Below are 20,171 nucleotides of genomic sequence, written 5' to 3' on the forward strand. Positions count from 1 at the left end.
TGCGGGTTGAGGCTGTAGTCTCGGGGAGGTGGGGCTGCCCCCGGGGGCTGGGGCATCCACACGGCGGGGAAGGGCTTTGGTTCGCTCCTCAGATCTCCGTGCTCATACATGCTGGGATTCAGGCTTAGACGAGGCCCCCAGGGCTGCAGTGGAGGGGGAGGGGGGATTGGTGAGATGGGGAGCTGGCTGCCCGTGGCCTGGCTCCACAGGAGCACCACGGGTGGGGCTCCAGGGCGCTGGGGATGGTGAGGAGATGGCAATTGTGGAGCAATTGCTATATGCCAGGTCTCTGTAGACGTACCCAGGGGTCCGAAAGAGTCTTGCACACAACCACGGGGCTCACAGCCCGGTGTGACATTTGCCATCATATAGAGGGAGGCACAGATTAGGAAGAAGATGAAGAGAAGGATTGTCAGGGCAGGCCGTGCGGCGCTTCCCTGAAGAAGCATCATCTCTGCAAGGTATTGACGTATGAATAGGAGTTCAGTAGGCATACATTCATTTACTCAGCAAACGATGGTCAATACCCACTGTGTCCCAGACCCTTTGCCAGGCAGTGGGGCACAGGGATTTACAAGCACAGCCACTGTTGTGGTGGGCACTTCCAGTCCTGTGGGAACATCAGACATGGACCCCAAGAACAGTCCTAAATGGTACAAGGTGATCAGTGATCCATGAATCAACTCTTTTTTTGGTAAACATATTTATTGAGCTATAACCACATTTTATACAATTCACCCACTTAAAGTGTGCGATTCAATGGATCTTAGTGTATTCACCGATGTGTGCAGCCATCATCATGGTTAATTTTAGATCATTTCCATCACCTCCAAAAGGAGCCCCTTACCCTTTAGCTACCACCCCCTTCCCCCAGCCCCCTACTGCCACCCCCTAACCTTAAGCAACCACTCATCTACTTTCTGTCTCTATAGATTTGCCTATTCTGGACATTTCATATAATGGAATCATACAATAGGTGGTTTCTTGTGTCTGGCTTCTTTCACTGAGCACCTTTTTCAAGGTTCATCCACGTTGTGGTTTGTGTCAGTACTTAATTCCTTTTTATGGCATCTTTCCATGTGTTTATTTCCATGAATGAGCTCTTCCCTTATCGGTATTCTTGTAAGCAGGCCTGCATCTCCCACTTGACTGAGGGTTTCCGGGTCAGGGACCATGACTGGTTCCTCTCTGCATCCCCAGAGCCCAGCTCTGGGACCAGTGCAGATGAGGTGCCCACAAATGTTTGTTGATTTGAATTAAAATACCATGGGAATTGAGAGGAGGTGGAGACCATCTCGGGGGAGTCCTCCAGTGCTTCTTGGAGAGGACGAAGTTGAGTCAGGTCTTAGTGGATGGGCTGGAAGAAGGAGGCAGGGGACCAGGGATGCCATAGAAAGTGGGGGGACCAGTGTGAGCAAAGGCCCAGAGGCCTCTGCAGAGCCTGACCTGAAAGAACCAGTGGGGCTTCGAAGGGCAGCAGCAGGAGATGGGACTGAAAAGATTGCCCAGCAAAGTTTTGATGCCAGGCTCAGGATTTGTACTTCATCCCGAGGGCCCCGGGGGGTTAAGAGATCTGTGCTTTATAAAGACGGTCGATCTGCCACGGGGAATGTTTTTGAGTAAGGGGGCTCCTTTAAGATGCTACTAGCAGAGCCCAGGTGAGAGGTACCTGGGTGTGGGAAAAGACACAGATGTGGGTGGTTCTGTAAAGATGGAGTGGTTTGGGTCTTGAAACCAGGCTGGGAGTGGTGGGCAGCTGGGGCCAATGTAGGGCTACGGAATGAATTGAAACCAGACGTGAAGAAGGATGGGGATGCTGGGATAGTTACAGACAAGTGACGCGACGTCCAGCATCGCTCCAGAATGATCTGGAGCGGGGTGGGGGCATCCAGCCAGGGAAGAGCAGAGCCAGAATGGCCGCGACTGGTTTCCGGCCACACGAGACTTCCTACGCTGTTTTCTCTACTCTTGACATTTAAATCACCCACGAAGCAAAGACGGATGGTAAACGGCTACTGGATGTGAGCCGTGATGAGGCAGGAAGAAGTGAAGGTGACCCTCAGTTTCCAGCCTGGGGGTCTAGAAGGATGCCAGGCTCTGAGGACTGGTTGTTACCTCCGGGCCATGCGGAGAATCAAGAGCGGAGGATGCTGGTCTGCAGGAGCCCAGGGCTCCTTGGAGACCACGTGAGGGTCTAAGGGTCTGTTTCCCTCGTGGATTCCATGGGGACACATCTCGGAAGCTCTAACGAGGTTAATAGGAAGAAAGGCAATGTCCGGCGGGTGTGCATCCCTCCAGCTGATCCTGTGGCTGACGTAAGGAAAAAGCCAGGTCAAGTCCCCTTGCAGAAGCTGAGCTGGTTTCTGTCCTTCCAGAATGTCACCGCCAACCACCGGGCCAACGACGTGATTGCTGCCGAAGACGGCCCCCAGGTCCTGGTGGGGCGGTTCATGTACGGGCCCCTCGACATGGTGGCCCTGACCGGGGAGAAGGTACAGAGGCTGGGCCATCCCCTCCTGGGTACCACGTGGCACGTGGGGTGAGGGCTGCAGAAGGCCTGGCTGCACGAGGTGGGAGATGCTCACGCAGGTCAGGGAGGGAGAGCGGGAGTGAGGGTTGGACTGGGTGCCTCGGAGAAGCTGGTGCGGCTGCAGTGGAAAGAGGAAAGGTGGTGGGAGCCAGGAACTAGTGTCGGACAGAACCCCAAGCCCTGCTGTCTTGGCAGAGAAGAGCTCCCAAGCCCAGCCCCAGCGCCCCAGCCTTCAGCGATTCCCCTGGTCCCCTCACTGCCTGCAGGTGGACATCCTGGTGATGGCAGAGCCTTCCTCCGGCCGCTGGGTGCACTTGGACACGGAGATCACGAACAGCAGCGGCCGAATCACATACAGCGTGCCGCGGCCCCGGCGCCTGGGGCTCGGCGTCTACCCCGTGAAGATGGTCGTCAGGTAAGGCCCAGGCGACATTCTCACGGTGCTTTCACCCGGTTCCATGGCCCTGCCAGCCAGGCCTGTCCAGAAGATGGGGGCCTCGAGGTACTGTCTTCGGGACCCTGTCCTTGTCTGCAGGGAGAGAGGAAAATGGGATGCGGTCGCAGCTGTAGCATCAGGAGATGCCGCCCAGGTTCTCTCTCAACCTGGCCCTGACTGAGCTCTGACCCCGGCTGTGGGCTGACCTTGGCCTCAGGCTGACACCTGACCTTGAGCGCACGGCTGGCCATACCTTTCAGGGGCGACCAGACCTGCGCGATGAGCTACCTCACAGTGCTGCCCCGGGGCATGGAGTGCGTGGTCTTCAGCATCGACGGCTCCTTTGCGGCCAGCGTGTCCATCATGGGAAGCGACCCCAAGGTCCGGCCAGGGGCAGTGGACGTTGTCCGGTGAGTGCACCCTCCCTGCAGGGGATGTGTCCCCCCGGGGCAGGGGCCAGCAGCCCTGGGGGATATGGGCCAGGAGCCGGGAGTCCTGGCTTCACCTCCAGCAGTAATTTACTGAGGGCCCTTGAGAATCTCGGATGCCCTCCCTCCCTCCCTCTCTATCCTCCTCCCTCTGTTTATTCTAACACTGTCTGAGCATTCTGTGCAGTGAATCAGGCCTGGTCTCTTGCATTCAGATCCCAGTCAGGATAAAATTGGTGTGTTCTGATTACCGGTTGCCGTGGAGCAAATGGCTCCATACTTAGCAACTGAAGATCGTACTTTATTATTCTATCACATCATTGACTGGGTTCTGCTGGGAGTTTCTCATGTGGGGTCTCTCCAGCAATGGCAGTCAGGTGGCGGTCCAGGCTGGGGATCATCTAAGGGCTCCACTGGGCTGGAGGTTCAAGATGTTCAAGATGGATGATGAGCTCATGTGTCTTGTTCCTCGGCTGGGGCGTCTCTTTCTCTCTCTCCATGTGGCTGTTCCATGTGACCAGCCAGGTGGTCTCAGACCAGCCAGACTTTGTACCTGGTGGCTGACTTCCACCATGGTGAGCGGCCTCCTCTGGTTCCTGGAGACCCAGCTGGAAGCTACAAGCGTTCTTAGGACCCAGCCTCGGAATTCAGTGTCCTTTCCACTATGTTCTATCGGTTATAAGTGAGGCGCAGGATCAAACCAGATTCAAGGGGAAGGGACCACATAAAGGTGTGAATACTGGGACACATGGCTCACTGGGAGGCCATCTTTCAAGACTAGCTAATACACAGTGCTAATCGAGAGATTGCAGCTATTAGAGCTGATTGGAGAAAGCAGAGCAGACTTCCTGGAGCAGGTGACATTTGAGGCAACTCCTGAAGGACGGATATGCCATTGTACAAATATTAGCACATGCAGAAAAACAAAAAGAAGAAAATACAAAACTCTTTTTTTTTTTTTTGCGGTACGTGGGCCTCTCACTGCTGTGGCCTCTCCCGTTGCGGAGCACAGGCTCCGGATGCGCAGGCTCAGCGGCCATGGCTCACGGGCCCAGCCGCTCCGTGGCATGTGGGGTCTTCCCGGACCGGGGCACGAACCCGTGTCCCCTGCATCGGCAGGCGGACTCTCAACCACTGCGCCACCAGGGAAGCCCACAAAACTGGTTTTGATAGGCCAAGAAGGTGACAGGGAAGAACAGAGCACGTGTGGGGAAGAGGTGGGGCAAGTTTAGGGCCATTGGATGTTGGGGGCCAGATTGGGACAGGGCAGGAGGTGCGGCAGGAAGCACAGCTTCCTAGGACTATTGTACTGCGGAGAGAGGTGCAAACGGATTTTGCCACTAGAAAAGCAAAAGAGGTACCACTTTAGTCTCTCCCTCTCTCCCTGCCTCTCTCCCTCCACCCTTTTCTGAGGCTGGCTCTGGGCCAGGCTCTAGGCTGGGCACTGATGCAGAAAGAGATCCTAGTTAGAGGAAATTCACAGTCCAGTGGAGAAAACAAGTCATGGGCATGAGAAACTGTACTCCAGGACTCCAAGGGATCAGAACACCAAGAGTGGGACCGATCCCGGGTCCTGGGAGTTCTTGGGGACTGGGTCAGGGGACTGCCCTGCACCACCCCAGCAGCAGTGGTCACTCTGGGGAGAGAAAACTAGTCTGGCTCAAGGACTCCTACGAGACTGCTCACCTCAAGATGCCCACTGGCCTTGTGGAAACAGGCCCTGGACCTGCTCATTTCAGGGGTCGACCTCCTCCTTATAAGCCTGCGTCCTTTATTCCCATTATATCTTCTCCAAGCCCCTCCCAAGTCAGTGTCCCCCTCTCACACCTGGGAAGGGGAGGCTGTGGTCCTTCCTCTCTGGGGGGCAGTCCATCTGGTGCTCTCATCTCTTCACATGGGCTCCTGGGGCCGCTGCGGTGCTCTCCAAACCTTGCTGAGCATCAGAAGCTGCTTTCTGTAACCGCAGATCACTGGGTGCCCCGTCAGAATTAACCAGAGCTCTGGAGGTGACACCTGAGCCTGTGCATGCTTACAAAACCTCCCCACATCTCTCAGAGCATCTTCCAGGTTTGGAAACCCCCAGTCTATGGTGGCCAGTCAGTGGCTAGAGCCACAAAAGCCTGCAATCAGGCCTGGGCTCATCTGACATCTTACAGACAGGATTCCATGTCAGCGGAGAGCACTTGCCCACTGTGAGAGCACAGAGAAGAGAGGCAGGTCCTGCTTGGAAAGCAGGGAAGGCTTCCTGGAGGAGGTGGCCTTGAAAGATGGGGGGATGGGAACATAAGGAGATGGAGCCACAAAGCCTCTCTAGGGCAGGGGTCTGCAGCAGAAGAGCACAGGGCTTGGCTGGGGCAGCAAAGCAGCTCCGTGTGGCTGGGGAGCTGCCATGCTCAAGGGCAGAGTGTGGAGGACCACCAGCGCAGGGGGGCCTTGCGACCGCAGGGCACCGGGGAGCCAGGAACGGCTTTAGGCAAAGGAGTAGTGGGGTTAGATGTGCAATTTACATAAATCACCATGGAAACAGTACCAAGGATAACAATAGAGTCACTGCCAGGCTTGTTTGGGATGAATTTATTTCATCCTTCAGAAAACCCTAGGTGGTAATTGTTGTTATCAGCCCCATTTTACAGAAGGGGAAACTGAAATCCTGGGGGCGTTAAGTAACCTGCTCGAAGTTGCACGGCCCAGGTTGGATTGCAATTGGGGGCACTGGAGGGAAAGGGGCCTCCCAGGAGGGTTTTGTAGTGGCCCAGGAGAGCGATGGGTCCTGAGCTAAGGCTAAGAAGTGGAGTTAAACTGAGAGGATGGAGTGAAGATCCTGCCGGGTAAAATCAAAGGCTCCTTGATTGGAGGAGGAAGGACGGGAGACCGAAGGAAAGGGAGGAATCAAAGGGGCTTCTCTCTGGCTCCAGAAACTTGAGTGATGATGGCGCATCACAGAGAAGGGGACCCACGCAGAGGGGCCAGGAGTGGGAGGATCATTTGTGCTGTGGGCATGTGGTTGGTGCCTGTGGGCCATCCGGGGGAGATGGCCAGGACTCACGGGGCTCAACTGGGGGTGCGGACTTCAGGGTGCCCCCTTTTCTCCCCTAGTGCTCCTGGGAACAGCCCCTCCGGCTTCTCGGGGCAGGGGGAAGTGGGGAGTGGGGCGGGCTGCTGGGCAGGGGGTGGCCCACCCAGGGCGGGGCTGGACCCTGCAATGCCGTCTCGCCAGGCACTGGCAGGACCTGGGCTACATGATCCTCTACATCACGGGGCGGCCGGACATGCAGAAGCAGCGGGTGGTGTCGTGGCTGTCCCAGCACAACTTCCCACAGGGCATGATCTTCTTCTCGGACGGGCTGGTGCACGACCCGCTGCGGCAGAAGGCCATCTTCCTGCGCAATCTCATGCAGGAGGTGAGTGTCCCGGCTGGGCAGGGCTTCCTCCACCGCCCTCCCCTCCTCCCTCAACCCTCCTCCTTTACCCCACATCCTCCGATTGTCCAAGCGGATGCCCAGTTTGCAAAGCCCATTCACGTGCACCTCATTGGTCCTTTTACTGCCCAGCGAGGTGTGTCTTATTATCCCTACAGGCAAGTGAGAAAGGTGAGGCTTAGGGATGTGCCCAGGATCTCAGAGTCACCCTTTCATCCTTTATCTTCTGACCCGAAAGCCTAAACTCTTGTCTCTGCATCTGGTTATACCTTCAGCAGACACTTAAGTGCCTAGTGTGTTCCCTCCCCTGTCCTGGGTGTTGGGGATGCACAGAGGCAAACAGAACTCGGGATGTCCTAGAGCTGTGATTTTCACTGTGTGCCCTGTGGCACAGGGTCCCCTGGGACCTCATTAGACATGCAGAGTCTCTGGCCCCCCTTGGAGACCTACTGAATCTGAAACTCTGGGAAGGGGGCCCAGCAATCTGTATTTTAACAAGCCCACCAGGGGATTCTGATGCTTACAAAATTTTGAGAACTGCCGATCTGGAGCCGGGGTTGACAAATCATGGCCCAGGGGCTGAATCCGGCCCGTGGTTTTTATATGACTTGTGAGCTAAGAATGGTTTTAATTCTCTTACATGGTTGGGGGAAAAAAATCAAAAGAAGAATAAGGTTTCATGACATGTGAAAATTATATGAAACTCAAATTTCCATGTCCATAAATAAAGTATTACTGGAACACAGCCATGCTCATTTGCTTACGGGTTGTTTATGGCTGCTTTTCAGCTACAATGGAATAGTTGAGTAGTTGCAACAGAGTGCAAAGCCTAAAATATTTAGTATCTGGTCTTTCACCAAAAGAGTCTGCCAATCCCTGATCTACAGGAAGAAAAACATGGAAATTGACAGTTAACTGGTGGGTGATTAGAAAAGACCCTTTGGGAAAACAGAGGAGAAAGGACCTAGCTTTGTCTGGAGAGGCCAGGGAAGGCTTCTAGGAGGTGGTAACTTCTGAGCTGAGTCTTGAAGCATGAGTATGAGTTTGTCCGGTGGCCAAAGAAACAGCATGTGCAAAGGCACTGAGGTAGGAAAGAGCTGCAGGTATGCAGGATGGGGGCATGTGCTGGATCAGATTCAGGTCAACTGGGGGCTGAGGTCCCAGAAGCGATCAGGGGCCTGGGCTGGGCAGGCCGTGAAAACCTTAGAAACTGGGCAAGACCATGAACTCTCTGCTGAGGGTAATGGTGAGCCATGGAAAAGCTTCAGGCAGGGGAGTGGCCGTGTCTAATTTGGGTGGAAGAAAGATCGTTTTGGCAGCTGTATGGAGAACAGATTGGTGGGAGAAACGAGGGGCAGGAAGGCCAGTTGGGAGGCTGTTGCCCAAGTAAGAGACAGAAGACCAGAATCCAGGTGGTAGTCGTGGAATGGAGAGAAAGGCACGGACAGGCAGGAGAACCAGAGGGCAGAATTGGCAGGACAGAACTGGCCTCCAGTCCTGGCCCTGGATTGTGTCAACTTGGCACTCAATTTCCTGTCCACAGAGGAGCACTTTGCCCCACTGTTCGTAACCTACGGGTCGCGTTCCTCACGTGGGGTCAGCAAATGGTGGGGCTGTGATTCACAGGTGGAGCCCATATCAGGCTTTCGGTGCAGAGGGTGGGGCAGGAGGGGAGGCCACTGCAGGGGGTGGTTCCTGATGCAGGGTGGTCCCATGACTTGGAGTCTATCAGTGTGCAGATAAAGGGTCCCCCAGCAGTGCTCCCCGGGGGGACATCTAGGAGTCCTCTGTGGGGATGCGCTGGGCCCCCTCTCCCTCCATCAGCTGCCCTGTGTTTCAGTGCTTCATCAAAATCAGTGCGGCCTACGGCTCCACGAAGGACATCTCCGTCTACAGTGTGCTAGGCCTGCCACCCTCCCAGATCTTCATTGTGGGCCGGCCCACCAAGAAGTATCAAACCCAGTGCCAGGTGGGTAGAGGTGGGGCTGGGGGTTGGGGGGGGAGGGGGGTGGAACCAACAAAAGGGGAGAGGGGAGGAGGAGGTTTATTCCATTGTTTGCTCATTCAGTCATTTGTTCTTTCCTTCCTTCCTTCCTTCCTTCTTTCCTTCCTTCCTTCCACAAACACGACTGGGTGCCTGCTTTGGGCCAGGCCCTGTGCTGGGTACAGGGGAGACCCACGGTGCAGTCGGATGTCATGTCATCCAGTCTAGTGGGGGAGATGGAAAACTTAGCAGACAGTGACAGTGCAGTGCGGCAGGAGCCATAGTGAATGACAGGGAGCACAGAGAACTGTGGGGTCCCAGAGAGGAGCAGCTAAGCCGGACTCAGGGAAAAGGTTGGTTTCTGGGAGTTTGAAGGAATTATCCAGGAAGGGCCTGAGGTTGGAGGAGCCTTTGTGAGAGAGGCAGCAGCAAAAGCCACGGTCAGGAGACAGCAGAGCACATGTATATTATGGGAACTGCAAGTGACTCAGCTTGGCCGAGTGTGATGTGGGAGGGAAAGGGAGAGGGGGCTGGAGCAGCGGGTCCTGGATGGCCTGTGTGTCTTGACAAGCTGGGACTCTACGGCTCTGGAGTGAGTTTGTGATGAGTTTGTGATTCAGAGAGATCCGTCAGGCTGCAGGTGGAAGGCGGATCAGGGGAAGGGGAGAGGGGAGGGAAGCAGTGGCAGGGCGGTGGCAGGGCAGAGAAGGCCAAGGGCCTGAGAGGCACTTCCAAGGCAGGATGGATTGGATTTGGTAACGAAGGGATCGGATGCATGAGTCGAGAGAAAGGGAAAGTCACAGATGACGCCCGGTTTCTGACCTGGGTGACCAGGTGGGTGGTACCATTACTGGGGTTGAAAAGCAGGCAACTGAATGGAAGGCGATGATCTCTTGGGGCCACGTGGAGTGGGAGGTGCCTGAAAGTGACCGGCAGGTGGAGGGGCAGAGATGGTGGGACCTCAGAGTGGGGACCGTTAGAGCAGGGCTTCTCAACTCTGAGGTGCACACGGATCACCTGGAGACCTCGTTTAAACGCAGATTCAGATTCCCAGGCCTGGGCTGGGGCCTGACATTCTACCCGTCAAGGGTCCAGGTCGTGCTGATGCTGCTGTGATCCACGGCCCACACTTTGAGTAGCAAAGCCTCTGAGGACCTAGGGAGAGAGACTGGCAAGAAGGGCAGCTGCGGGGGCCAGAAAATAACGAGGTTCCATGCGGTAGGAGCTGGAGGAGGGGAGAGAGAGACTTACCTTTGGGGGATTTTAGTGAAAGTGACAAGGATGGGAGCTTCGCCCCATCAGGAATCCAGGGAACTCTGGCATGACCCGGGGGTACAGACAGAAGCGCTCAGTTGCCCAAAGCCGGGCAGGGAGCATTGACGGGTCACGAGCTCCCCGGGTCCTGGAGCAGCTGGGTGTTCCGGGGAGAGGGCGATGTTGGGGTGTGGGGAAGGGCAGGACCACGGCCCGCCTGCCCCTCTGGCCTGACGCCTGTCCCCTCCGCAGTTCCTGAGTGAGGGCTACGCCACGCACTTGGCCGCGCTGGAGGCCGGCCACCGCTCGCGGCCCAAGAAGAACAGCTCGCGTATGATGCTACGCAAGGGCAGCTTCGGCCTCCACGCGCAGCCCGAGTTCCTGCGGAAGCGCAATCACCTGCGCCGGACCCTGTCGGTGCAGCAGCCCGACCCGCCCACCAACCCCAAGCCCGAGCGGGCCCAGAGCCAGCCCGAGTCCGACAAGGACCACGAGCGGCCCCTGCCCGCGCTCAGCTGGGCGCGCGGGCCCCCCAAGTTCGAGTCGGTGCCCTGAGGGCCAGGCTGCGTGCAGAGCAGGGGGGCCCCAGCGGGCTGCCTTCTCCCCGGCAGACACAGGCCTTTTCCTGCTTTTTCCCTCCCGTGTCTGTCCAGCAGTGTCCGACCAGCGAGGGGGGCAGGACCCTGCCTGGCCTTGGGGGGCTCCCTGGGCTGCGAAGGGGTGAGATCCAGGGGTCTCAGTGCGGTCGCTGCTGCCCCATCACGCCTGCAACGCAAGCCCCAGCTAGGGTGGATGTTTGTGTAATCCCGGGGGCAGGCCTGCCTGGAGCCGGAGTGTTTGACAAAGTCGACCATCTTTCTGAGTTCCTGAGGCTTCCACAGCGATGCTAGGCAGGCCCTAACGGGAGGAGCCCCCAGACCAGGGACCAACAGCCGCTGGCAGGTACAGCTTCCTGGCTGCCTGCTGGAGGGTCGAGTGGCATTTGTGCCCGCCCTCCGTGTGGCGTCCCGGGTCACCATCTTGGGCCTGGCTCTCCTGTGGCAAAGTGGCCACGTTCTGGGAGTGAGAGGATGTCCCCTGGGCTCATCCTCTGTTTGAGTCGTTTGCCCACGGCCCTTGGGGGGGCGGGGTCTGGTGCTGACGGTCTGTCCTCCTGCAGCTGTCCATTGTCCCCTCTTTCTTGTCTCCTCACCTTTCTCCCGTGGCCCTTGAGGACAGTTATGCCTCTTCCCGGAGTCCTGCCTGGTGCCCTCCCGTGTGAGGCTGTGGCCCCGGGTTCTGGCCTAGCCGGGCTGGCTGTGAGCCCTTGAGCCTGTTGCTTGCCCTCTCTGGGCCCTGCCTTCCTTCTGTAACTGGAGGGGTCTCCCGAGCTGAGATTGGTGGGAGTTTTTGACTCCTAGGTTGTCCTGCACTTCTGCCTTCTGAGGCTTTTCAGGCCTAAGAGCCCCTCAGAGCCCCTCTGAGTGCCCAGTGATCTATACCTTCCTTGCAGACTAAGAGAGGGGCTGGGGCAGGGGGTGGGCAGGAGGGAGCCACCATTGCCCCACCACTTCAAAGGAAGCCCCTCTGGGGGGTTGCTGGGAAGGGGTCCCTGCTCCATAGAGAGGTTTGCTTTGCACTGAGGTCCAAACCTGGTGTCCCAGGGACAGCGACATTCCCCAAAGGGCACTGGTCGGGCTCCCCGTCTCCAGCTCTGCTCAGAGGGATTTCTCCCTTTGGCTCCTGGAAGGCGTAACAGCTGAGGTCCCAGAGCTCCGGGGGTTCATGTAATTTTGGCTCAAACTGTTGTGTTCTCTTCCCTTCCCCCTGCCACTCAGCTTGGTTTGGTGCCCGTAACATCCTCTTGGGTCATCCCCTGAGGTTGGCAGGGCTTGGCTCTCCTGGGGCCCCTCAAATTCTGCCCAGGTCTTCCTCCTGCTGAGCCCCTGGCCCAGGCGTTGGTCTCCTGCACTCCCCCTGCTCCCTGGCCCAGACCCACACCTGCTGTGTTGGGCTACCCGGGCTGCCTCTGAGCCCTTCGGGCCGTCACTGAGGCTGATCCAGCTCTTGCAGCCGAGGCTCTGGGTCACGGGCCGGGCTGCCCAGGCCCAGATGTCTGTATACCCAGCAGGCACCTGTGTCAGCTCAGTGTCGCTTCTGCTGTCTACCTCTTGCAGGTCCCATGTGGCCAGTGTCCTCCCCAGTGGCGGCTGCTGGTGGGGGCTGCTGGCACCGCTGTTGTGAATCACCCGGTAAACTGGACGCGCCGCTGGGGCTGGACGGCTCCAGGCTCCCAGCCCCCACCCCTGCTCTCCACTGGAACTCTGTCTTCTCCAGCCTGCCAGCTCCCATTCCACTTCCAGCGCCACCTCTGCGCCCAGGCCCAGAGCTGCTGGCAAGTCTGCTGGGGAGGGGTGATCACCCCCAGCTTCCTCTCTGGTCCTGCCTCCTGGCGGTTCGCAGCGGGCCCATCCTGCCTTTAACATTTCATCCTTCTTGGCTGTCCATCGAGCAGCAGCTCGTACGGCACAGCCACGTCAACTCCAGTCCTTCCCCTCCTTTCCAAAGCAGACGCGGCAGTACACTTGGGCGGAGTTAGTCTGCTTCTCTGAAATTCCATCTCCTTTTTGCAGAAGCCACTGATGTGTGGCTCTCAAGTGATTAAATAATTAGCGTGCGATACTTCTCCCCCAGGTAGAGTCCCTCTGCCCTTTTTTCTGAGAACCCCAGGCTGGGAGCAAGAGAGAGCAGGGACCCTGAGGAATTTGGAGTCCGCGGGAGCAGGGTTCTGTGCTTGTGGGGATCGGAGCCGGGACGTGGGCCCCAGCAGGAGGGCCCGCACCCCTTCCCTTCTGGAGCTCCGGTTTGGGGCTCTGACGAACTGCACCTCAGATGCTGAAGGTGTACAGTGAGATGTGGTGAACACAGCGTTCTGGGAGCTTCGGTGGGTGTGTGTGAATGTGTGTACTTGGAGCCCTGTATAGTGATCAGACTCGACTTGTTTCAGTACTGCTTTCACAGCAACTCTGTAACCAACGTGCACTTTCTCTGCTAGTGGTTTGTTTGATCTTGTCCTTCCAGTTAAGTTGGAGAAAAACAAAGAAGCAACTTGTGTCGTTCTCCGGAGGGGGTGCCACTGCCTCTCCTGGAGTACTTCTGTGACCCCCAGTCTGGCTGTTTTCTAGAGAATCCTTCCAGCTCCGTGTGCCTGCTCCCCAGGAGCTGGAAAACAGATCTTCCCGCCTGACCAAAGCTCCTTGTTCCTTGCGTGGCATGTTTGTTCTTCCTAGTTTGGGGTGGGGGGGGGCCGGCTGTCCCAACAGAGGGCTTGCCTGCAGCCTCCCCTGCCTTCGCCCTGTTGGGGGTTCAGGGTGCATCTGTAGCCAGGGCCTGCTCTTCAGGCCTCATGGCATTTTTCTAAAGATCTCAACTCCTCTCTTAGGCTCCGCAACAGATACATTAAAAAAAAAAAAAATAAAGTAAGACTCTTTCATGCATTTGGATAAAGGGCCCTCCAGTCTGGGTGCTGGGCCACAGAAAACCAACATATTTGGACCCCAGGATTCCAGACGTTACTGGGGTGGGGTGGGGTGGGCTCCCTGAAAGAGGGGAAGCTGGAACTCATGGGTTTTAAACCGTACTTTGACGGCTTTGGAACTCAGACCCACGCCCCGGAAGTGCCCTGCCGACAAAACGTGGTGCCGATTGTTAAATGAAAGGCGGACCCTGAGGCAGGTGGAAGTGGGTCCCGAGGTGGCGCCGGTTTTGTGGGGGACACTCGCCCACCCAGCCCAGGTGCAGCCCTGCCCGGGAGGGGCGCCCTGCCTGCGGAGCCTCAGCTTGACCCCGCCTTAAATAACCAACTTTCCTGCCGAATCCCCGGGGGTTTGGGTGCCCAGTGCTCTGGAAACCTATTCTTTTTGGCTCAGCCAGAAGAAACCTCCCCCACCCCCGCCCCCCCGACCAAGTAGGGTTAAGTCCAAGCAGCGAGGCCTGGCCTGGGTCCTTGTCTCCTTGCTGAGAAATCAACAGGGTGGATGGGAAAAAAAAATCAGGAATTTGACCGCGCCCCTCACGGGCACAAGGAGAGGCAGGTTACACCAAGGAGGGCTGGGACGGTAGGGTGGCTTGCTCGTGGGGACTCCCACCCTCAGAGCCCACGGTCCTTTTCTATTTGTCTACTCGGCGGTGGCAGCCGGTCTGATCTTGTCCGTCTGACTGTTCCTAAGTACGTAACTCTCAGTATTATTTGTGGTGGACGGTTCTGTGGTGGAAAAGGTTTAATCTGTTTCTCATGGCTGCCTTGTACAAAATCTGTTAGAAAAGAAAATGTAAAATACCAGATTTCTAACAAGACGAAAACAGCATTACAGAGTTAAAAGATTTTTACAACTGGTCTTGATTTTGATGTGAGCTGGTTTTTAACTCTCAAATGTTGTCACTTAAATAAAAACCTTATTTGCCTTTAAAATGTGCTTTGCTCTGAACTAAGCCGAGAGACCCTTCGCGTTGCTCATGTTCCGCCTGAGCTGGGGGCAGGCTGGCTTGGAGTCGGGGTGGATGAGGGCGACAAAGCCGGGCCCTAGACCACAGACCTGTTGCTCAGAGCGGCACAGGGGGTAGGGTGACAATGAAGAGATGTCAGATACAGAGAGTCTTTATTATGAAAAAGCAGTGTTGTCTAGGAAACTCATACACTGGTTTCTTTCGAATAAAATGACAAAGCAGATTTCTTAAATAATTTACAAAGGGTGGAAATCGCTATTGAACAGGGCTACCTCTCCCTGTACTCCCACGGTGCCCTGTGCTGAGAATGTAAATAGGTACCTGTGGACTCAGGGTCTTGGGGCCTAAAACTTTCTCCCATCCCTTCTTCCGGGGCTCTGCTGTGGGCAACAGGGCTAGAATCTGGGTTCCCAAGAGCCCCTGCGCTGGTGACACAGGAGATGACTCTTTGCAGACCCTACTCCTGGGTACACAGCTCAGAGCTCTCAAATATTACCTTGTGCTTGCACTGCACTTCACAAGTGAAGCAACTGTAAAGCTCACGTGTGGGATGAGTTTCTAAGCCCCAAAGGGGAGTAGAATGAGCAGTTCCCCCCGCCTCCCCGAGGCCTCCCCGAGTCACTCGCGGACTGCGGCAAGTGGTCACTGGCGGGCGGGGAAGTGGCTGGAGCGGAAGGGCAGAGACCCCCGAGCAGCCTCCACCTGGGCCCTTGTTAGTCCGGTCCCTGTTTGCCGCGGCCCAGGGGCACTGCCAGCTCCTGGGTCCTCCAGGAACTCCCGGGAGGCGCGGACCCTGGGTGTGAGGGCGTGGTGGTCAGCTGTGGCTTGCTTCCTGCAAGACAGAGCTCCCTTCATGCCCCTCACAGTGCTGAAGCCAGGGGAGGCGGGGACACCATAGACCGCCCCCCCGAAATGAGGTGCTAGAAGGTGGCTGCGGCTGCCTGGGGCCCCGGTATGCTCTGCTCCATCAGTGATGGGCCCCGTGAGGTCAGGAGCTCCGGCTCCAAGCAGCTCAGAAGACTCGCGCCTTCCTGCTCTGTGGGGCCCATCGGCTCTGTGGCTTTTTCCAGAAAAGACTCAGTTCTTTAACATGCCTCCAAGTATGTCTATGGGCTCGTGCAAGAGGAGGAGGTGGGGGAGGGGGAAGGCACAGAGAAAGACGCTTAGGAGGAGGGCGTTACCTGAAGGACGCTGTCCTCAGTCATGAATGAGAGAAACAGTCATGTCGCCACTAGAGGTGGGAAAGCAGGAGGGACAGATGCCGCTGGGTGCCGCAGGCTTTGAGGGACCCTCCCCGCCTGAGCTAGACAAGAGCAGACCTGGCAACGTGGCGGGGACATGGCCCACTCAGCGTGTAGTCAGAGCCGGCAGGGCCCCGCCTCAGAGGCCGTCACAGCCACGTACAAACGGCCCCCAGTTAGGGCAGCTCCAGGCCCGGGCCCTGCCCCCGGGACGCTGTCCTAAGCAGACAGACCAGGCATTTCACAGCAGCCAGGATGCTTTCCCCAGTTCCGTGGGCGGGCAGGGCCGAGAGGAGCCATGGGGAGTGGCAGAGGAAGGGCGGGTCTTTCAGGATCCAGGGACCCGGCCACATGTGATGGACAAATGTGGGGGACCAAGGCTCAGGGGGCCACATACATGCAGGGTATGTCCTTAACCACCACCCCAATCTAGGTCTTTCATCAAGGAGGAGATCGAGGCATGTTGCAGAGGAGACAGAGGCTCAGATAGGGAGAGGGACAACCGGGGTCACACAGCAGGGCAGAGCCAGAGCCCGCCTAAAAACAAGTGGCTGGCTCAAGGCGGACCCTCCCAGCCATGTCCCTTTGAAGCATGGTATACCAGCTCACCTCTCCTCGGCTATGATGGCCTCATCCAGCTCTTGGGACAGCTTCTGGAGATGCTGGATTCCTGCCCCCACGGGCTCTAGGTCACTGTCAGACTCACTGAACGGAAGGAAAAGCCACACATATCAGTCATTAGTTGGAAACCTGTGACAGGAGCCCTTCCCATCCAGCACTGGGCCTGGTGTATGGGCCCAGATGACCCACACGGGCTGGGAACCCACCATAGACCCCCATTCCAGGAAGTGACATCAGAGCAGCCTGGAGCAGATGGCAGAGAAAAGCTGGATCAAGGCCCACAAGGTCAAGGGCAGGTGATCTTGTAGACAGGTGAGCCTCAGCCCTCCAGATGGCTTCAAAACTTGCTTTTGGGCTCCCTAGGAGGCTTGGGTGACTGTGATACTCCCAGAGTTAAGCTCGCCTCTTCCTTTGGCAGATGGGGAAACTAAGACCCTGAAGGACCTCCCCAGATCCCCCACCAGCAGGGCGCAGAGCTGGGCCAGATCACGGATGTGACTCCGCTCAGGGTGTCCCTGGCTCCAGGTAGCCCCAGGAGGGGCTCAGCAGCCCCCAGGGCCCAGTTAGTGTTTGCGGGGCAGGCACTACTGCACGTACCTGGGGGAGCAGAGGGGCTCTGCCGAGGAGTAGGGGCTCCGGAAGGCAGCCTCCCTCCTGGACCGCCGCCGAGGGTGGGCGTGCGGGCCCATCTTGGTGGAGAGGCGGCGATTCACCCTCTCCCGGGGGTCCAGGCTTGAGCGGGCAGGGGCAGCCACTGATAGCCGGGTGCTCCTGTGGCTCGGGCTGCGAGCTGGGGGGCCACTGCCCTTCTGTGACCCCCTCTTCCTCCTCCTGGCTTTCACCTGGGTTTCCACCAGCCACTTGGTGCCACTTTGGCAGGACTCCTGGATTCTCTGTGACAGGTACATGGAAAGGTCAGCACGGACAAGCCAAGAGTGAGCTACCCCAGAGTCCCCAGGCCATACCCCCAACACTTCGGCCCACCAGCTGGTCCTACAAATCCAGGCAGCTTTTACTCTCAAGGTGAGGGTTGCAGATGAGTCCATGTGGAATGGGTCCACGGCAAGGACCCGGCTCAGGGACCCTGGGGATGAGTGCACGGCCAGCAGCAGAACCGCGCTGGCTCATGGAGTCTGCGTTTGGTCTAAGTCCAAACCCTCTTTCGGGACAGACTGACCCAGACTCAAAGGGGAGGCCCAGAGGAGAGCAGGTCTACCCACAGGATACCATGAAATAATTTCGCTGCCGGCTTCTGGTCTCCCTCACTCTAATCTACCATCCACATTGTTGCACAGAGATCCTTCTCAGGGACTGACATTTGGCTCAGAGACTTCTCCTCAAAGGGTCCAGAAATGCTTCCCTCTCCCAAACCTTCAGATTCCCACTCAGCAAGGAGATGCCCTGCCCACCCCCAGTTCTCTCCTTGGAGGCCTGTCCACTCTCGCAGCTCCTGTCCTTCCTAGGTGACACCTCCCCACACCTCCAGCTCTAGGTTTGGAGACACAGCCACTTGGGAGGCCCACGGACCCGTCAGCCCCAGCACACGTGGCCTCTTCCTGCCCACATCTCTCATCTGATACCAAATCCTCTCAAAGCTATCTTCTGAGCAGTTCTTGAAGTTGCTCACTCCTCTGCAAGGCCAGACCCCCAGACCCCCTCAGAGGCGAATCTTCTTCTAACCCCCTTTTCATCAAGTAGCTAAAGAACAAGTTCTAATATGCTAATCGGACCCAATTCCCACCATGTTGCAAATTCTTCCCACTGGTTCCCAGGGCTCCCAGTCGCTCTTGGGAGCATCTAAACATGTTCGGCGCACCGAGCCCCTCTCACGTCCCACGCTGCGCTCTGTCCTCCGGCCATACATAGACTAAGTTCCTGCCAGTTCTCTTCAGCATCTTGCCCTCCCTCAGCCCTGGGTCTGGACTATTTCACCTGCCTTGTACACTCCTCATACTTCCCCCTTTTCCTGGGCGAATTCCACGGAATCACCTCCTCCGGGAAGCCTTCACTGACTAAGCTTCTTTTTGGTGTTCCCCCACCATTAGCCCCTTGAATGCAATACAGCTCTATCATCTTGTCTTAGGAGGCTCTGTTTCCTCACAACACTGCTTTCATTCACTCATTCAGCTATCTGTTGAGCACCTGCTATGTGCCAGCAACTATTTGGAGTGCTGGGGACACAGCAATGAACAAATCAAAGGCCCTGTCTTCACAGAGTCTAGATTCTTGGGGGCTCCTTGGGGGCAGCTATTATCCAGCATCAAGAATGCCCTCCATACCTAGACATGTTAGACATTACCTGGGACACGGCACCCAAGGCGTTCTTAGCTGAGCGAGCTGCAGCCTGGAGACCCTGCTGTCCTGGCTGTGGGGTTTCCAGGGGCTTCCAGGAGGGGCCCGCCCTGAGGTTGAGGCTGACTGCTCTCAGGGGCAGCCTCCTTTGGAACTGTCTGCACAGGGAGTCCAGGGCCCCGCTGGAGGTGTCTGGGTGGCCGAGTGCAGGCTGTAGGGCCTCGCTCTCCTCCAGCTGCCCCTGGTTCTGTAGGGACCTCCGACGCATGGAGGCCCCCATGGCCGGCCACCGAGAAGCCATCTGCCTGGCCGAGAGTCTGTTCTGCCCAGCAGACCCTGGAGAGGAGATCAAAGGGAGGTCAGCAAGGCATCCCCCCACGGTCCCATTCCCAGGCTTCAAGACACCCTGAGTACCGGGGGAAGAGATGGGATGGGGCACTTGGCAACTGTGGGTGCAGGAAGGAGGATGCTTCCTGGAAGAGGGGTCAGCAGGGACCAGAAGAGGGTAGAGGCTGAACAAGTCCGGTCAGCAATGTGTCCCGTGCTGCGAGTGTCTGAAACAAGCTGTCTCTTCATCCCAGCCTCCTTTCCGTTATCTGCCTCAGGCGGAGAGGGAGGCAGTCAGGACTGGCCGGCCGTCACCGAGCCTCAGCACTTGGTCCAGGGCAGGACCAGCGGCTCTTTCACGGGTTCGCCCTGACCCAACGCGCTCTGGCGGGCTGACCAGACACCCCAATGTCCATCCGGCTATACCCAGAAGCCCCACATGTGTCCGTCCTAACGGGAGGTCCCCCCTCCCGTCCCTTCTTAACAGAGGCCCTACCACGCCCCGGCCCGCACTCACCCAGCAGCGCCCAACGCTCACCAGACGCCGAGCACAGCTGCTCCTCACCCATCCAGAGGATTTGAAACACCGCGCGGATCCGCCCCCTGGCCCTGTCCTCACAGCTGATTGGCTCCGTCCCTGCCTCGCTGCCTCGTCGGGGATCCGATTGGCCCCTGTGCCCGCGGCTGTGAATCTTGCTCTCGGATTGGCCCTGCCGTCCCCATTCATGCCTCTGTATGTCTGGCGGGCCAGGAGCTGCGCGTTGAGGCCTCTTTGTATTCTCGGGTCCCGCCCGCTCAGCCTGCGGAATCCTTCCCCCGCGCCGGCTCAGCCCCGGCGCCACCTCCTGACGCTCGGCCCCCAGTCGCTGGGCTCCCTCCTTAACTACAAAGGGTTCTGGCTGGTCTGACCGGGCGGGGCGGAGGCGGGGTCCCGAGCTCCTAGGGGCCCCTCCCATCCTGCTTGGAGGTCTCAGTGGTTTTGTCGGAAAGAGCCTGGGCTGGGGGAGCTCAGAGCCTTGGGTTCCTGTGGAAGTTTTGTTTCAAACTTCCCTCGTGACCCTGTGCCTTCCTGAGACTGACCCTCTGTCCCCCAAACTTGCCACCCGCGTTCACCCCCAGGAAAGTCCATCCTGGAAGAGGGGACAGAGTGGGTG

The 20,171-nt window shown here is 57.6% G+C and overlaps 2 protein-coding genes across 3 annotated transcripts in view; one reads left to right on the plus strand and one right to left on the minus strand.

The window, feature by feature from the left end:
• Positions 1-10,606, plus strand: part of PITPNM3 (PITPNM family member 3) — an 88,574-nt gene extending 77,968 nt beyond the window's left edge. Inside the window, exons 19-24 of the mRNA XM_024736166.1 lie at positions 2,376-2,492; positions 2,797-2,945; positions 3,227-3,376; positions 6,612-6,795; positions 8,654-8,782; positions 10,304-10,606. Of these exons, the coding sequence (XP_024591934.1) occupies positions 2,376-2,492; positions 2,797-2,945; positions 3,227-3,376; positions 6,612-6,795; positions 8,654-8,782; positions 10,304-10,606 (1,032 nt within the window). The remainder of the gene's footprint in view (positions 1-2,375; positions 2,493-2,796; positions 2,946-3,226; positions 3,377-6,611; positions 6,796-8,653; positions 8,783-10,303) is intronic.
• A 4,134-nt stretch (positions 10,607-14,740) lies between these two features.
• PIMREG (PICALM interacting mitotic regulator) overlaps positions 14,741-20,171 on the minus strand; it is a 7,497-nt gene continuing 2,066 nt past the window's right edge. Inside the window, exons 3-7 of one of the 2 annotated variants that reach the window (XM_024737065.1) lie at positions 18,698-19,026; positions 16,996-17,291; positions 16,387-16,482; positions 15,718-15,767; positions 14,741-15,329 (exon numbers count right to left, since the gene is read on the minus strand). In XM_024737065.1, the coding sequence (XP_024592833.1) occupies positions 15,734-15,767; positions 16,387-16,482; positions 16,996-17,291; positions 18,698-18,991 (720 nt within the window). In that variant the 5' untranslated portion in view covers positions 18,992-19,026 and the 3' untranslated portion in view covers positions 14,741-15,329; positions 15,718-15,733. Of the gene's footprint in view, positions 15,369-15,717; positions 15,768-16,386; positions 16,483-16,995; positions 17,292-18,697; positions 19,027-20,171 lie in introns of both variants that reach the window. The other variant, XM_024737073.1, reaches the window with a different exon arrangement.

The sequence above is a fragment of the Neophocaena asiaeorientalis genome, unplaced genomic scaffold, assembly GCF_003031525.2.
Source record: "Neophocaena asiaeorientalis asiaeorientalis breed wild unplaced genomic scaffold, Neophocaena_asiaeorientalis_V1.1 scaffold129, whole genome shotgun sequence".
NCBI classification, from domain to species: domain Eukaryota; kingdom Metazoa; phylum Chordata; class Mammalia; order Artiodactyla; family Phocoenidae; genus Neophocaena; species Neophocaena asiaeorientalis.